Source organism: Vespa velutina, chromosome 10 (genome assembly GCF_912470025.1).
Source record: "Vespa velutina chromosome 10, iVesVel2.1, whole genome shotgun sequence".
NCBI lineage: Eukaryota > Metazoa > Arthropoda > Insecta > Hymenoptera > Vespidae > Vespa > Vespa velutina.
In genome coordinates this window covers 7,076,106-7,090,255 of record NC_062197.1, presented here as the reverse complement: position 1 = coordinate 7,090,255, position 14,150 = coordinate 7,076,106, and the positions used below count along the sequence as shown (strand labels likewise).

At 28.5% G+C, this 14,150-nt stretch overlaps 5 protein-coding genes across 8 annotated transcripts; 3 read left to right on the top strand and 2 right to left on the bottom strand.

Moving 5' to 3' along the window:
• The first annotated feature begins 2 nt into the window (after nt 1–2).
• LOC124952124 (notchless protein homolog 1) lies at nt 3–2,383 on the top strand. 2 transcript variants are annotated; one of them, XM_047501527.1, is made up of 6 exons: nt 6–601; nt 662–901; nt 992–1,245; nt 1,352–1,589; nt 1,669–1,890; nt 1,964–2,383. In XM_047501527.1, the coding sequence occupies exons 1-6, from the start codon at nt 265–267 to the stop codon at nt 2,101–2,103; spliced, it is 1,431 nt and encodes a 476-aa protein (XP_047357483.1). In that variant the 5' UTR covers nt 6–264; the 3' UTR covers nt 2,104–2,383. The 2 variants fall into 2 exon arrangements, with proteins under 2 accessions (XP_047357482.1, XP_047357483.1); XM_047501526.1 differs by having other exon boundaries at nt 3–901.
• A 162-nt stretch (nt 2,384–2,545) lies between these two features.
• Nucleotides 2,546–7,480, top strand: LOC124952117 (exportin-6). 2 transcript variants are annotated; one of them, XM_047501498.1, is made up of 16 exons: nt 2,546–2,683; nt 2,861–3,064; nt 3,130–3,321; nt 3,407–3,566; nt 3,656–3,912; nt 3,997–4,163; nt 4,255–4,561; nt 4,625–4,717; nt 4,799–4,967; nt 5,041–5,179; nt 5,259–5,620; nt 5,689–6,016; nt 6,270–6,467; nt 6,599–6,877; nt 6,952–7,117; nt 7,190–7,480. In XM_047501498.1, exons 1-16 carry the CDS (start codon nt 2,681–2,683, stop codon nt 7,265–7,267), a joined length of 3,102 nt encoding a protein of 1,033 aa, XP_047357454.1. In that variant the 5' UTR covers nt 2,546–2,680; the 3' UTR covers nt 7,268–7,480. The 2 variants fall into 2 exon arrangements, with proteins under 2 accessions (XP_047357454.1, XP_047357455.1); XM_047501499.1 differs by lacking the exons at nt 2,546–2,683; nt 2,861–3,064 and having other exon boundaries at nt 3,141–3,334.
• Nucleotides 7,481–7,675: 195 nt separating this feature from the next.
• Nucleotides 7,676–10,172, top strand: LOC124952123 (alpha-aminoadipic semialdehyde dehydrogenase). The gene is made up of 8 exons (XM_047501525.1): nt 7,676–7,981; nt 8,082–8,298; nt 8,376–8,563; nt 8,628–8,827; nt 8,893–9,137; nt 9,213–9,322; nt 9,378–9,638; nt 9,721–10,172. The coding sequence occupies exons 1-8, from the start codon at nt 7,829–7,831 to the stop codon at nt 9,931–9,933; spliced, it is 1,587 nt and encodes a 528-aa protein (XP_047357481.1). The 5' UTR covers nt 7,676–7,828; the 3' UTR covers nt 9,934–10,172.
• Nucleotides 9,920–10,681, bottom strand: LOC124952129 (rRNA N6-adenosine-methyltransferase Mettl5). Its single transcript, XM_047501540.1, has 2 exons — nt 10,342–10,681; nt 9,920–10,262 (listed from the first exon to the last, which is right to left on the bottom strand). Exons 1-2 carry the CDS (start codon nt 10,679–10,681, stop codon nt 9,967–9,969), a joined length of 636 nt encoding a protein of 211 aa, XP_047357496.1. The 3' UTR covers nt 9,920–9,966.
• Nucleotides 10,682–10,836: 155 nt separating this feature from the next.
• LOC124952131 (SOSS complex subunit C) lies at nt 10,837–13,916 on the bottom strand. 2 transcript variants are annotated; one of them, XM_047501541.1, is made up of 6 exons: nt 13,651–13,916; nt 13,010–13,163; nt 12,536–12,913; nt 11,267–11,308; nt 11,081–11,205; nt 10,837–11,012 (listed from the first exon to the last, which is right to left on the bottom strand). In XM_047501541.1, the coding sequence occupies exons 4-6, from the start codon at nt 11,292–11,294 to the stop codon at nt 10,857–10,859; spliced, it is 309 nt and encodes a 102-aa protein (XP_047357497.1). In that variant the 5' UTR covers nt 11,295–11,308; nt 12,536–12,913; nt 13,010–13,163; nt 13,651–13,916; the 3' UTR covers nt 10,837–10,856. The 2 variants fall into 2 exon arrangements, with proteins under 2 accessions (XP_047357497.1, XP_047357498.1); XM_047501542.1 differs by lacking the exons at nt 12,536–12,913; nt 13,010–13,163; nt 13,651–13,916 and adding an exon at nt 11,386–11,615.
• Nucleotides 13,917–14,150: the final 234 nt, after the last annotated feature.

Sequence of the window (14,150 nt, the reverse complement as noted above, 5' to 3'; positions counted from 1 at the left end):
CTTGTGTTGATGCAGATCTATCTTAATAAATTTAGTACGCACGTGTTTTTGTATACAAAAGTGTAGCAATTGTACATATTTTGTAATTATCTATAGGAGCAATGTGATTTTAATGATTATTCTTAGAAAATATGATTATTCTATTATAATATAATTATAAAGAAATAAGTATATACAATACAAAAATAACCTATAATATAAAATACATATGTAAATAATATCTTAATAATAATAAGAGAATAAATATAAAAAATATAAGTAAAGATGAATAAACGAAAACTTGACAATGAAACAGATAATAAACCTACGAGAGTTTTATCAAGGTTTAAATCTGATACTGGAGAAATTCTTCCAGGTGGTTTATTGGATTTACCAGTTAATATCACGGTAAATAAACTTCAAGCAATTTGCAATGCTTTACTACAAAATGAAGAACCAGTGCCACTGGCATTCTATGTAAATAATATAGAAATTACAGATACATTAGAAAAAAATATCGAAAAGAATTTTAGCGTTAGTGAAAATGTTCTTGAAATTATATATCAACCTCAAGCAGTTTTTAAAGTTAAAGCTGTAACAAGATGTACCGGATCTTTAGAAGGTAATAAAGATTCCGTTACATATGATAAAGTTATTAAAATTTTATTTTTATATTATTCAGGACATAAAGAAGCTGTTATATCTGTTGCTTTTTCACCTGATGGAAATTATTTGGCAAGTGGTTCTGGAGATACAACTGTACGGTTTTGGGATATTTATACACAAACTCCATATTATACGTGTGAAGGGCATAAACATTGGGTTTTATGTATTTCCTGGTCACCATGTAGTAATAAATTGGTTTCAGCTTGTAAAAATGGTATGATTTTACAGTGGGATCCAAAAACAGGAAAACAAGTTGGTAAATGCTTAGAAGTTTCAATTCAATTTAATTAAAATTTGTATAAATATTAATATATCAATATACTTTCAAATTATTTATAACTTTTAGGCAAAGCAATGATTGGGCATAAAATGTGGGTGACATCTTTATGTTGGGAACCTTATCATAGAAATCCAGATTGTAGATATTTAATAAGTGCATCTAAAGATTGTAATTTAAGAATATGGGATACAACATTTAGTCGGACAATACGTATTCTTTCTGGTCATACAAAAAGTGTTACTTGTGTTAAATGGGGGGGTAGTGGTCTCATATATTCTGCCTCTCAAGATAGGACTATCAAAGTATGGAGAGCTGAAGATGTAAGAGTTTTGAATGAATTAGATATATATCTTGTAAACATTGATATATATACTGATATTTAAATAAGATATAATTTAAGAAATACTTAAATGAGATATAATTTAGGGAATACTATGTAGAACACTTGAAGGTCATGGTCATTGGGTAAACACATTGGCATTGAATGTAGATTATGCACTTAGAACTGGTCCTTTTCAAATGAGTAATACAAAAGATAAACTAAAGAATTCTTTAGAGTATGCAAAGAAGCAATATATTTCAGTAGGTGAAGAAAAGCTTGTTTCTGGTTCAGATGATTTTACATTATTTTTATGGAAACCAGAAAAAGAAAAGAAGCCTATTGGTACTATGAAACAATAATTATTGCTTTTATAAAAAATTTTTGTTTAAATTAAGTATTAGTTTACTTTGAATTATTTCAGCAAGGATGACAGGCCATCAACAATTGATAAATGATGTCAAATTCTCACCGGATGGTCGTATAATCGCATCAGCATCCTTTGACAAATCAATAAAATTATGGGATTCAAACACTGGTAATTATATAGCATCATTGAGGGGTCATGTACAAGCTGTTTATTCTATTACATGGAGTGCAGACTCACGTTTACTACTCAGTGGTAGTGCTGATTCAACATTAAAAGGTATATTGTGTATTATTATTGTATTTCATATATTTTAAATATATTATTATATTTCTTTAAATATTGTTAACAGTATGGAGCATGAAAACAAAAAAATTGTATGAGGATTTGCCTGGACATGCTGATGAAGTTTATGCTGTAGATTGGTCTCCTGATGGTCTTCGCGTTGCGTCAGGTGGAAAAGATAAAGTTCTAAAATTATGGCAAAACTAATATTAAAAATTAAAAAAAAAAAATAATTATATACTTCGTGTTTTCTATTTTTATTTAATAAAAAATCAAACCTTTCCAATATTATACGTAATTATAAATAAAAAGACAATTCAATAATTATCGTATCTTTCGGTTAGTTTATCAATGCAGCATGTCTACGAGTTAGTTCTTCAATGATTCGCGACGTGTCTACGGAGTTATTTGTCAATGTACACACTTTAATCGTTAAATCGTTAATTATTATTTAAATTAAATATTTCCTAATACTGTTTTGGAGCATTGGGTGTATTAGAAATAGGTTTTACGTAGTATACAACTATCTCCACCTACTACTCAAATTTGATTGGTTGATTATATTTTGAATTTACCAATTATATTCATCGTTTAGACACAGTAGTTTTTATTCTTTTATTTCATATGCTATATTATTACATACAGTGTTGCAATTTACTGAGTATATGCTGGTACATGTTAAAATATATTCATTTTGACATGACATATAAGAAAAAAGTTAACCTCATTGAGTTTATGTTTATATTGTATTTATATCTATAAATTATTATTAGTAGTAATAAATATGGTGAGCAAAATACAGTTATTTTTTATATAATAATACATTTATAATTATTTGTATTTATAATAAAAAATGAATTATAGGTTTTATAAAATCAGCATAATCAACATAATATGTACTACTTATTATATATTTTTTAACATTAATTTAATTTACATTGAAGTGCTACTGAAATTTGTTTAGGATGATGATGTGGCTGCTCTTCAGAGTTTAGAGCACCTCATGACAGAATTTTTCTCATCAGAAACAACTAATGAACGTAAACGAACAATTGAACGAAGTTTTCAAGAATTTGCAGCACGAATTGACTCCTGGAGACCATGCTTGCATTTTTTATCATCTACAAGTAATCATTATGTTAGCATGTTTGCTTTATCTACATTAGAGGTAAATATTATATTTTTCTGATTTCATAAGGATTAGTTACTTCTTAAATTAATTCAATATTTTAGACAACTATTGGTAGAAGATGGCCAATTCTTCCTTGGGAGGATAGAGCACTTACACGGTCAACTTTATACACATTGTCATTAGAAAAAACTGTAGTACCCTTTGTCAGAAACAAAGTAGTCAAATTAGTAGTGGATATTGCAAGACATGATTGGCCACATTTTTATCCAGATTTTTACTCCAATATTTTACAGGTCTGAGAAATATGTATGTGTATATAATATACATATTTTTTAATTAAGATTTTATGATATCTTAATATCTCTATTATCTTAACAGTTGCTAGGTCATAAGCATACAAGATTGCTAGGTTTGGTGTATTTAAGAACTGCTTCTGAAGAATTAGCTACTCCACGAGAGGATTTGCCAGTACAAAGGAAAAATGAACTATTAAGATTACTTAGTGCTCAAGTGCCTCTGACACTGGATACACTAACTGGTATATCTCAATTACTTTATATTTGAAAAATATCAGTAATTTGGTATATAACATACAGAAGGTTTTTTATTTTTTTATTTTGGATACAGTACTTTTACAAGAAACAACAAAATTAAGGAACAGATCAGGAACTGCAACACCACCGCCTTCTCCTACCAGTGGCCAAACAATACCACCTACACGTACGGTATTGGATGTAGAGGGTTTAGCAACAGGCACTAGTGAAGTTTGCATTGCTACACTTCAAGTTCTAGCACATTTGTTTAGCTGGATTGCTTTGACAGATCATATTACTACTAATTTATTAGATGCTGTATTTTCCTGTGCTAGATACCATGACACTATGGTAGGAGATTTCAAATTTCTGCAATAATAGTTTATTAAAAAAGGTTGTATATTGTATATTATCCATTTATTTTGTTTTCTACAGAATGGTAAACAAGTAGAAATGGTTGTTCAAGCTGTAACTACTATAAATGAACTTCTGTACAGACCATTGTGTTCTCCAAATGTGACAGAAAGATTATTATTAGAAATATTTCAAAATGGAGTAAATTTATTTCAATTCATGGAACGTTTAGATTCCATAGATGAAAGGTAATTATTATTTTAATATTTATTGAATTAAAAAAAAAAAAGCACATACGTATATGTATATATATATATATATATATATAAATTTTTTCAGTTATATGGGAAAAATGACAGAATTTTTACAATTATTTGTAACAAATCATTTAAAACGAGTTGAGTCATGTCCAAAATTTCCTGTGAATACATTATTAGAAGTCCTTTGTCATCATACGTTTCAACAGTGTTCCACAGTAAATGGATATCTACGGTGTTTAGATATTTGGACTGTTCTTTTAGAAAGTACACAATCACAGTATTCAGCAGTAGCATTAGCTTTAGCAGAAAGAGTACTTCAAAAAATGTGTTTTAAATTTAACGCACGAGCCTTAAGAGAACTTGATACAGAAAATTTAGATGAAAATGTAAGTGACTTTTATTTATGATTAAATTTGAGCTTTATATAAATTTCATACTTTTTTTTATAGGAAGAAACAGAGTGGCAACATTTTTTAAGGTGCAATATAGAATGCTTAGCAAAAGTGGCAGATGTATCACCTATTCCAGTGTTTACATTATTGGTATACTATTAATTATAATAATAAGTATATTTTATACGATTATTATAAATTTATAAAAAAAATAATCTACTTATTTTTTAGTATCATTCTTGGAAAGAAGGTTTAATAGTATTCGGAGAATTGGGTACAGCAATAAGTAATAATCAAATTATTTTACTGAATGACGCAGAAGCTTCCAATGTACATGCTCATTTACGCGATTTGGCTTCTACAACTCAAACTTTAGCCAGATTATATTCTGTTTTTATAGGTGAGTTTAAATTAAAAATTATTAAAATAATTATTTTTTAATTTCTATATGAAGGATATGTATTTTTTTACAGGGGATCAATCAACTATAGATCAATCTTTGGCAGAAGAAGTTGTTTCGCAAACATTAGATGCATGTATTTTTGCAAGAGATAATCAACTTTATAAAGCAGCATTACAACCAGCAACCATAGTACTAGATCTTATTGAAGTGTAAGTATAATTTTTATGTTAAAATTTAGGAAAAAATAACATATTTTCCTATATATAATTGACAGCTTTATTCTATTAGGCATTCACAACTGTTAGCTTCACTTCAGGCATGGTGTCACTGGATAGCAAAAAGGCCAGAAAAAACTAAAGAAACGTTATGTCAACGTTGTGTTAATTCGTGTGTTTGGTCATTAACATATACTACCACATCTTGTGATTTACCACCACCTTTTAATCTCGTTCATTCTGCAACCCATCTCTTTCAAAGTATTACTGCCATTCTAAGACCTATATTATGGGATCATACTACTTTCAGAAATTTAATTTCTATGAGAACATATCCATCTTTAAAACCTGACACTATAAAAGTATTGCGACGAGCATTAATTAATGGTATTATTTTACCAACTGGAGATGGAGCTATAAGAGAAAGGCTGATTGGTAAGCTCACATATCTTTTACAAAAATATATATATTATATTAGATAATTACAAATTTTATTTCAATAGGCACAATGATAGGATCTTTGTCAGAGCCTCTAGGTGCACAAGGCCAATCTGTACCTTCTGATTCAACAATATTAATAACTATACCATCATTAACTCAATTATTAGAAGATTGTTCTTCTTCATCAACTACTATCAAAAAGATGTTGCATTCTAACTTAAAACCTAGTATCGATCGATCATTAGAACTTTTACCATATTTGATAAGATATCATAATATATGCGAAGTGGTACTTAATTTTCTACATTCAGTATTTTTAGTATTGCAACAACAACTAGGTCCTGAATTTACACAAACTGCAGTACAAGGAATGTTACAGATTTATACCAGGTATATTTATATGATTTATTTTAATTTTAATAAAATTATGAAAATTAATGCATACACGCGCGCGCGCTATATATACATACATACATGCATACATACATATATATACTATAAACTATATATAATATATATACTATACATAGTATATAGTATATATATTAATTTCCATATATATACACATACAATATATCATTTTATAGAAATTGTTTATTGATGTATCTATAACAAATAAGTAATAAACAATTTGTTCTTATAGGGAAAACATTTCTGCTGGACCTGCGTTAGATCAGTTATTGGAAATATTAATATTAGTAATATCAGCACCTACTAGCGCATTCAAAGCATTTATTCCTTCAGTAACCAATTTATGTTTGGGTCACGTATGGCCTGCTGTTGGAAATGATCTCAGTGCTTATCCTGATACTACGATTGTTTTATTAAAACTTTTTTATAGGTAGTTATACTAACAAATATTTTTATATTTGTACTATTATTTTATATTTATTATTTATTATAAATATTGCTATAATAAAATAAAATTAATAATACACAAAGAAAGTAATAACAAATAGTTTTATTATGCAGCATTCTTACACATCAATGGCAATACTTTTATAATACGTCAGTATTGCGTACACTTGGTCACCCAGATGAGGATGAACCTGTCGAACATAAAGAAGAATTAGTTGCAATTTTGGAAGCTTTTGGCCAAGCTTTATTGCAGCCAGATGTTAATATATTTCGTCAAAGCTTGCAAAGCCTTGAACAATTAAATATTAGATGGCGATTATATCAAAGATCCATATTTAAAGTCCACTTACTTGAAAGATTCTTAATGGCCCTATTTACAGTCTTATTTCAACAGTAAGTGTGCTTAATAATAACTAAATTATATATAACTATCATTTAAACTTATTAAATTTAAATATTTTTTTTAGATCTCACAATTTATTAGCTGATGAAATTGCAGCTGCTGTACATAGTTTAGCATCTGTTAATATAGGATGGTTCTTTCAACATTTTCTTCCTACATTTTTAAGTAGTTGTGAAGGTGTGGATGACATGCAAAGAGCTACATTATTAGATAACTTTGACAAATCCACTGTAAGTAAAATTTAATAAAACCAAAGCAAATTTCAAAATTTTGTATATTTAATATATAAATAAATATTTTAGGACCAACCGACTTTAACAAGATCTGTTCTACAACTTATTTCTGATTTACGATGTTATCAACTGTGTAGACCAGGTTAAATACATACAAGTATTAAAATGATAACGTGATTGCATTTGATAACATTTCATAAATAGCATTCGAAAAAACATTCTTCCTTAAGACTATTTTCAGTGCCTAGAGATAAATATGAACTTTCTCATTTCACAATAAAAGAAAAAAACATTTTATAATATTTACTACTTTGTGTAAATTACTGCCGTGACTTTATTGTATGTCAAAACTATTGTTATAAATAAAGTTTGTCTTTTTATATGTTATAAATTATGAATTATCTATATTTTAACATAATAGAAAATTACTTAATAAATAATTATAATGCACGTAAATATTTCTAACTTAAAACCTAGTTAAATATGACTAGTAAAAAGGTCATTATATTATCTTACCATGTGTTTTCTTAAATATAAGCGATGTGTTAATAAAGCACTGATAAGAGTGCTTATATGTTATGAGTATAAGTATATACAAACATCCTATTTTTTCTTCTGATAAAGAATGTCACTCAGATAACCCCAGATTTCTACTATAGTAGAAATTATATTATTACATTAATTAATTAATGACTATCAGAATCAAAAATGTTACATTTACTGTCGAAAAGAAAATGTATTCCTAGAATAATAATGACAAGATATTTGGTAACTGATCCTAAATATGGATTTTTAAAGGAATTGGGCATTATTTCTGAAAATCCGGGCTTATTTGATGGACGATGGGGAGGTTCTGGTAAAGTATGTAAAATAATATAATATATAAACAAATTAGGATTTAGGAATTCATTTTATAAATATATTACAAAACTATTGTAAATTATGTAATAATGTTTTGTAGATAATTGAATCCATTTCTCCAGCTAATGAAAAAGTTATAGCAAAAGTTCGAGAAGCTACACCTCAGGAAGCCAGCAACGCTGTTACAGAAGCACGAAAAGCATGGCCTCAATGGGTATCTTTGCCAGCACCTACAAGAGGAGAAATAGTGCGACAAATTGGTGTTGAATTAAGAAAATATTTGAAACCTTTAGGACGATTAATATCTTTAGAAATGGGTATAAAAGCAAAAAAGAAAACATGAACAATATATATATATATATAAAGATATGTTCACAATTTGAATTATATTTAGGCAAAATACTACCAGAAGGTATTGGAGAAGTACAAGAATTTATAGATATATGTGATTATGCAGTTGGATTATCTAGAATGTTGCCTGGTAATATTTTTCCATCCGAGAGAAAAAATCATGCATTATTAGAAAAATGGAATCCATTAGGTGTTATTGGTGTTATATCTGCATTCAATTTTCCAATTGCAGTACGTAGACATGAAATTCGGAATTCCATGTTATTCAATATATGAGTATAATAAAATATTTTAGGTATATGGTTGGAATGCTGCAATAGCAATGGTATGTGGAAATACAATTGTTTGGAAAGGGGCACCCACCACTCCTCTTGTCTCTATTGCAACTACTAAGATCATTGCTAGTGTTTTAGAAAGAAATGGCATTCCAGGTTCTGTTACATCAATGATAACAGGTGGATCAGAAGTTGGACAGATTTTAGTGAATGATCACCGGTAAGTTGTTTCAAGTACATAAATAAATATTTTTGCATGTATATTATACTCATATATATTTTCAGTATTCCACTTCTCTCTTTTACGGGAAGTACAGCAATAGGAAAACAGATAGCACTTAAAGTGCAAGAAAGATTTGGAAGATCTTTATTGGAACTTGGTGGTAATAATGCCTTAATAATTGCACAAGATGCTGATCTGGAAATGGCAATCAGAGCTGCAGTTTTTTCATGTGTGGGAACAACTGGACAAAGATGTACTACAACAAGAAGATTAATTCTTCATAATAAAATACAAAAGGAATTTACAGGTAAATAGCAAATATGCTTTAAGCACTTTTTATAAGATTTTCATCGATTGTAGATTATTACAATGATGTTTTTAGGAAGACTCATAACAGCATATAAGAGCATATTGGAACGTATTGGTGATCCTTTGGAAGATGGTACATTGTATGGACCGTTGCACAGTGAACAAGCTGTCAATGAATATATGGTATTATAATCAGATTTATAATAATCCTATATGTTTAACAAATTATCATTCATAGATAGCAGTACAAGAAGCAAAAGATAATGGTGGTACAATAGAATTTGGTGGTAAAAGATTGAATCGACCTGGATTTTATGTTGAACCAACAATAATTTCTGGTTTGTCATCTAAAGCAAAGATTATACAAAAAGAAACGTTTGCACCAATTGTATATATTTTGGAAGCAAACTCATTAGAAGAAGCAATAGCACTTAACAATGGTGTAGAACAAGGTTTAAGTAGTTCTCTCTTTACTAAAAATATAGGAAACGTATTTCAGGTAAATGTATATATTGAGTAATTTTAAATTAACTTATATTCAAAATCACTTAAAATATTTAATTATTATTTTAAACTTTTAGTGGATTGGACCACATGGTTCAGATTGTGGAATAGTGAATGTCAATATCGGTACCAGTGGTGCTGAAATAGGTGGGGCATTTGGTGGAGAAAAAGCAACAGGAGGAGGCAGAGAAAGTGGAAGTGATGCTTGGAAACATTATATGAGACGTGCAACTGTTACTATCAATTATGGAAATGAACTTCCTCTTGCTCAGGGTATAAAGTTTGAATAGATGAATAAAATTTATTGAAAAATTAATAAATACTCAAGAATTTAATTCAAATCGTATAAAATCTACTTGTATATCAACAGAATTTTTTTTATGAAATTTATATATACGAGGTAAATCATATCTTAACTCAGCAATTACTGTTCCTTTTGCACCAAGTTGTGTAGCTTTAGAAAGAACATAATCTCGTGTACTGGTTTTATGTAAAGAATATACAGCACTGGAAGCTGCTTTAATAGCAATCTCTAAAAATTTTATATCAGTTCCTGCATTTTTTTTAGTTCCAAACGGTGGATTCATAATCACTGTGTCAAAGTATTTTTCAAATTTTCCTGCAATTTGTTATATAAATAAAATATCATTTAATTAATATTTTAGTTATATACAAAAAAAAGATACTTTTAATCGTACCTGGTAAATATTGAAATATATCACATTGTATTGATTCAACAAATAAGTCCAAATCAATACAATTTCTATACAAGATATTAAGTGCATCGGAATCTATTTCAAATCCCACTACGTGACTTGCACCAAGCATTTGAGAACCTAATGACAAAACACCACAGCCACATCCAAAATCAGCAACAGCACATCCTTCTATATCATCAAATTGGGACTGGGCAGTATATAACATGCGTGAAGCAATATGTGCACTGGTAGTGTATTGTTCAAGTTTTATCTTTGGTGTTTCAAATCCATCAATCTGCTGTAGATATTCCTCAAGCTTTCGAAGTTGTAAACTAGTCATATTTACCAATTATTGATTTTTACTTAGCACTTGATTAAAACTTTTTTTAATAGTATTAAAAAAATATTAGAAAAGAAACGAATCTGTTTATATGTCAATGTTTTCATTAATCTATTTTATATACACAGTCTCTTATTAGATGTTAATTATCACTAAATAAAATGCACCCAAGAATTCATTTAGTATCAAATCTTGGAAGAACTGGTAAAATTAAATTGCCAAAAGAAGAGTCTTGTGTAACAAAGTAACCTGTAGATGCTGCATGTGCATTATGTAAAGCAGCTCTTTGCGATGCACTCATTGCTACTCCATCAGTAGATTGTGTAGTAGGCTAAAAGAAGTATAAGGAGGGCTATAAATGAAAAATGTATGTATTATAATAAAAATATGATTAATTACCACAGTAGATGCAGAGCCAGTAGAAGTAACAGCTAATGATGTATTTAAAGTCGGCGCAACACCTTGTTTCAATAACATTTGTTTCTTTAACTGTAACTCTTCTAAGATTTTTCGGTTTTGCAATTCTACAAACATTATATTATGTTTATATATTATACGCAAATAATATCAACTTAAATTACATACCTCTTGAATTTGGTTGTGAAAAAGCCATCAAACTGCGTTTTTCTATCAAAAAATGCAAATTATCTCGATTATACCATTAAATTTACAAAGTTTACATTATATCAACAAAAACTTGTTACTAGAATTCTTTTCTTGATTGATCTTGTGTTCGTACACAACAATTACATAGGTTATATTTTACATCCAAATAGGTAATCATAGAATGTTTAAGATTAATGTTGTTCACCCGCTCAAGACATATGTGATTTTAGCGATGGTACGGGAAAAAAATGAAGTAAAAGTGCGTTAGAAGAACTCTATCCCTTCTCTCGATTCATCGTATCGGTATGTATATTTGTTAGGTATGCTGTGCCCCTCATACTGTTGGCGCGCATGAATTAAATGAGATTTGGCTCAAAATTGAGACTTGATTACAATTGTGTAATCGTCATATGTCAGAGCATAGCTTCTCTCACAAACATCATTTTGCGAGTTCAATTGAGATAAGTGTATTTAAGGATACACTTCTATTAAAGACTTATAAATAAGAATAAAATAAAAAGAATATTTAATAGAAGAATATTTAGAAAAGATTCTAAAATGTGGAAGGAAATTGACAACATTAGTGCAATCAAGAATAGAAAAAATCTAAAATCGTTGCATAAAAAATGATTACTGCTGTTTGGTCGAGAGATATCTCTTTCCCGAAAAATCGAAAAAACATAGTGGGAGAAGCGGGAATTAGTATATTAATTGAATATCCTGAACTAAAAATTGATTAATTTATTCTAGTGTCTACAGGCCGTAATTCTACAAGTATTTTTGTTATTTTAACAATGACTCTACTTGACTTTTAAAAACAATAATTTTCCTCGACTTTTCTCTTTCAAAAGCAACGACTCTATTGAGACTTTTTTTTTATTATTAAAAATTGATTAAATATTTAATTAATTTTTATTTAAAAATACAAAGCAAACCTTTGATTATTACAAGCAAATCATGCAGTTTTGCTTGTAGTCTAAAAATTATCCATCGAAAATGTCTTCCTATTCATTTTTTATTAGAACTCGTGAATATCTATGAATATGACAAAGTGCTAATAATTATAATTGCGAAGGAAGAAGATTCTATCCTAATAAATTAAAACGTAAGAAATCATTCATGAGTAAATCTCCGAAGAAAAGTTCGTGATCACTCGATGCTCTTCCATTAATTAATTCTAACCAATCACCCGTGCCGATTCGACCTCAACATGACTGAGTAATCAGAGGAACTTAAAAATTCACTTACTACTTAAGAAGTTCTGCAATGGCTCCAAAATACTTGTCCAAGATTTAGATCGAAATTGAGAGTGATTGATTCTGGATCATTGATAGGTGGTTGAAAATGAAATAGGTCGGCATTGAATTTGGTAGAGATGCTCTTCAATAATCCACTGACTCTAATACGCGGTAGATATTTTTTAACGAACGGTCTAAAGTTAATTCATGAAACTTTACTGTCTTAATAAATACAATTTGTGCGACAGCTAAAAACCAAAAACTTTGAGAACAAACATTGACTCTAACGATTGCATATGAACAAACTCTGCTTCTATCTTGGCGATATTTTTATTTTAGCTATACAAAAACTCTACTTCATTACTACGCGCGCAATTGAAATGAACTTCTGAAACAAAAAAATACAAACAAAATAGTCTATCACTATTATAATAAGAAACAATATAAATTATTCAAAAAATGTATGATATAGAAATATACTCACTTTAATTCTTCACTGCTACTTACAGGAAAGATCCTGAGAGAGCTTCGATGTTTACTCGACGGAATACGAAGGATCCAGTTACAGCGAAGTCAATCAGAGGTTTAATTTTGTTGATATAACACATAGTCGATAACCAAAAGTTCAAAATTTAAATCTAATGCAAAAGAAATTAAAATTATTTTAAGTTTCTCACGCGTTACGATCTTTTTAAAGTTTATGCGAATTTACTATTGTTTAAATGTTAGTATAAATATATGTTAAAGATTGCTTAAATAGTTGCAGAATTATGAAAAGTATTAATTTATAAGTTTTCACGTTTAAAAAGAGAGAGCTTCGTTGTTCATTTGTCGTAATCCAAAAGAAATCTAATTCTGTGATCATCAAAGTTAATAAAAAAATCATTTATTTTTATATTGCACAAGGGCAACAATCCCGAGATAAAAATTTAATATATTGGAATTTTAAATTAAAATTATTTTAAGTTTCTCATGAATTACGACCTTTATAATGTTTAAATGAATATATTATTGTTTAAATATTAGTTCATTCTATTCCGCGAACATTATATATTATTTAAATAATTATAAAATTACTAAAAGTATAAATTATATGAAGGTATAATTAAGTTTAGCTTAACTTACATGGAAAAAGGGAACGGATATGTTTACTAGCCGAAATATAAAAGATAACTAACTTGAAAACTGACATTGATACAATTGTTTTGTTTATAGCATTTGTAACTGTAACAATTTAAATTTGAAAATTTTTATCTAATGATTGCACATATGAGTAAAATTAGATTATTTAGTATTAAAACAGTGAGTTATTAATTTTATAATGTTAATCGCTTCGTATTTTTTATCAAAATTATCGAAGACACTATTTGTTGATAATTCGCGCATAAAACCATAACAAGAATGATACAATATTAGTAACTAATTAAATATTTCTATTCAGATGTCGCGTCGAATGTGTTGAGCGCTTCATCTTAATCTATATCTGCGCCACCTAGCAGTAAACTGGAGAAAATTTCTGCATATCACTATTGGCCTTTAATTCAATTGACAATTACGATTGGAATATTTAATTATCAATTACAATTAACAATTAAATTTTTAGTTACATCAATATTAATCACATG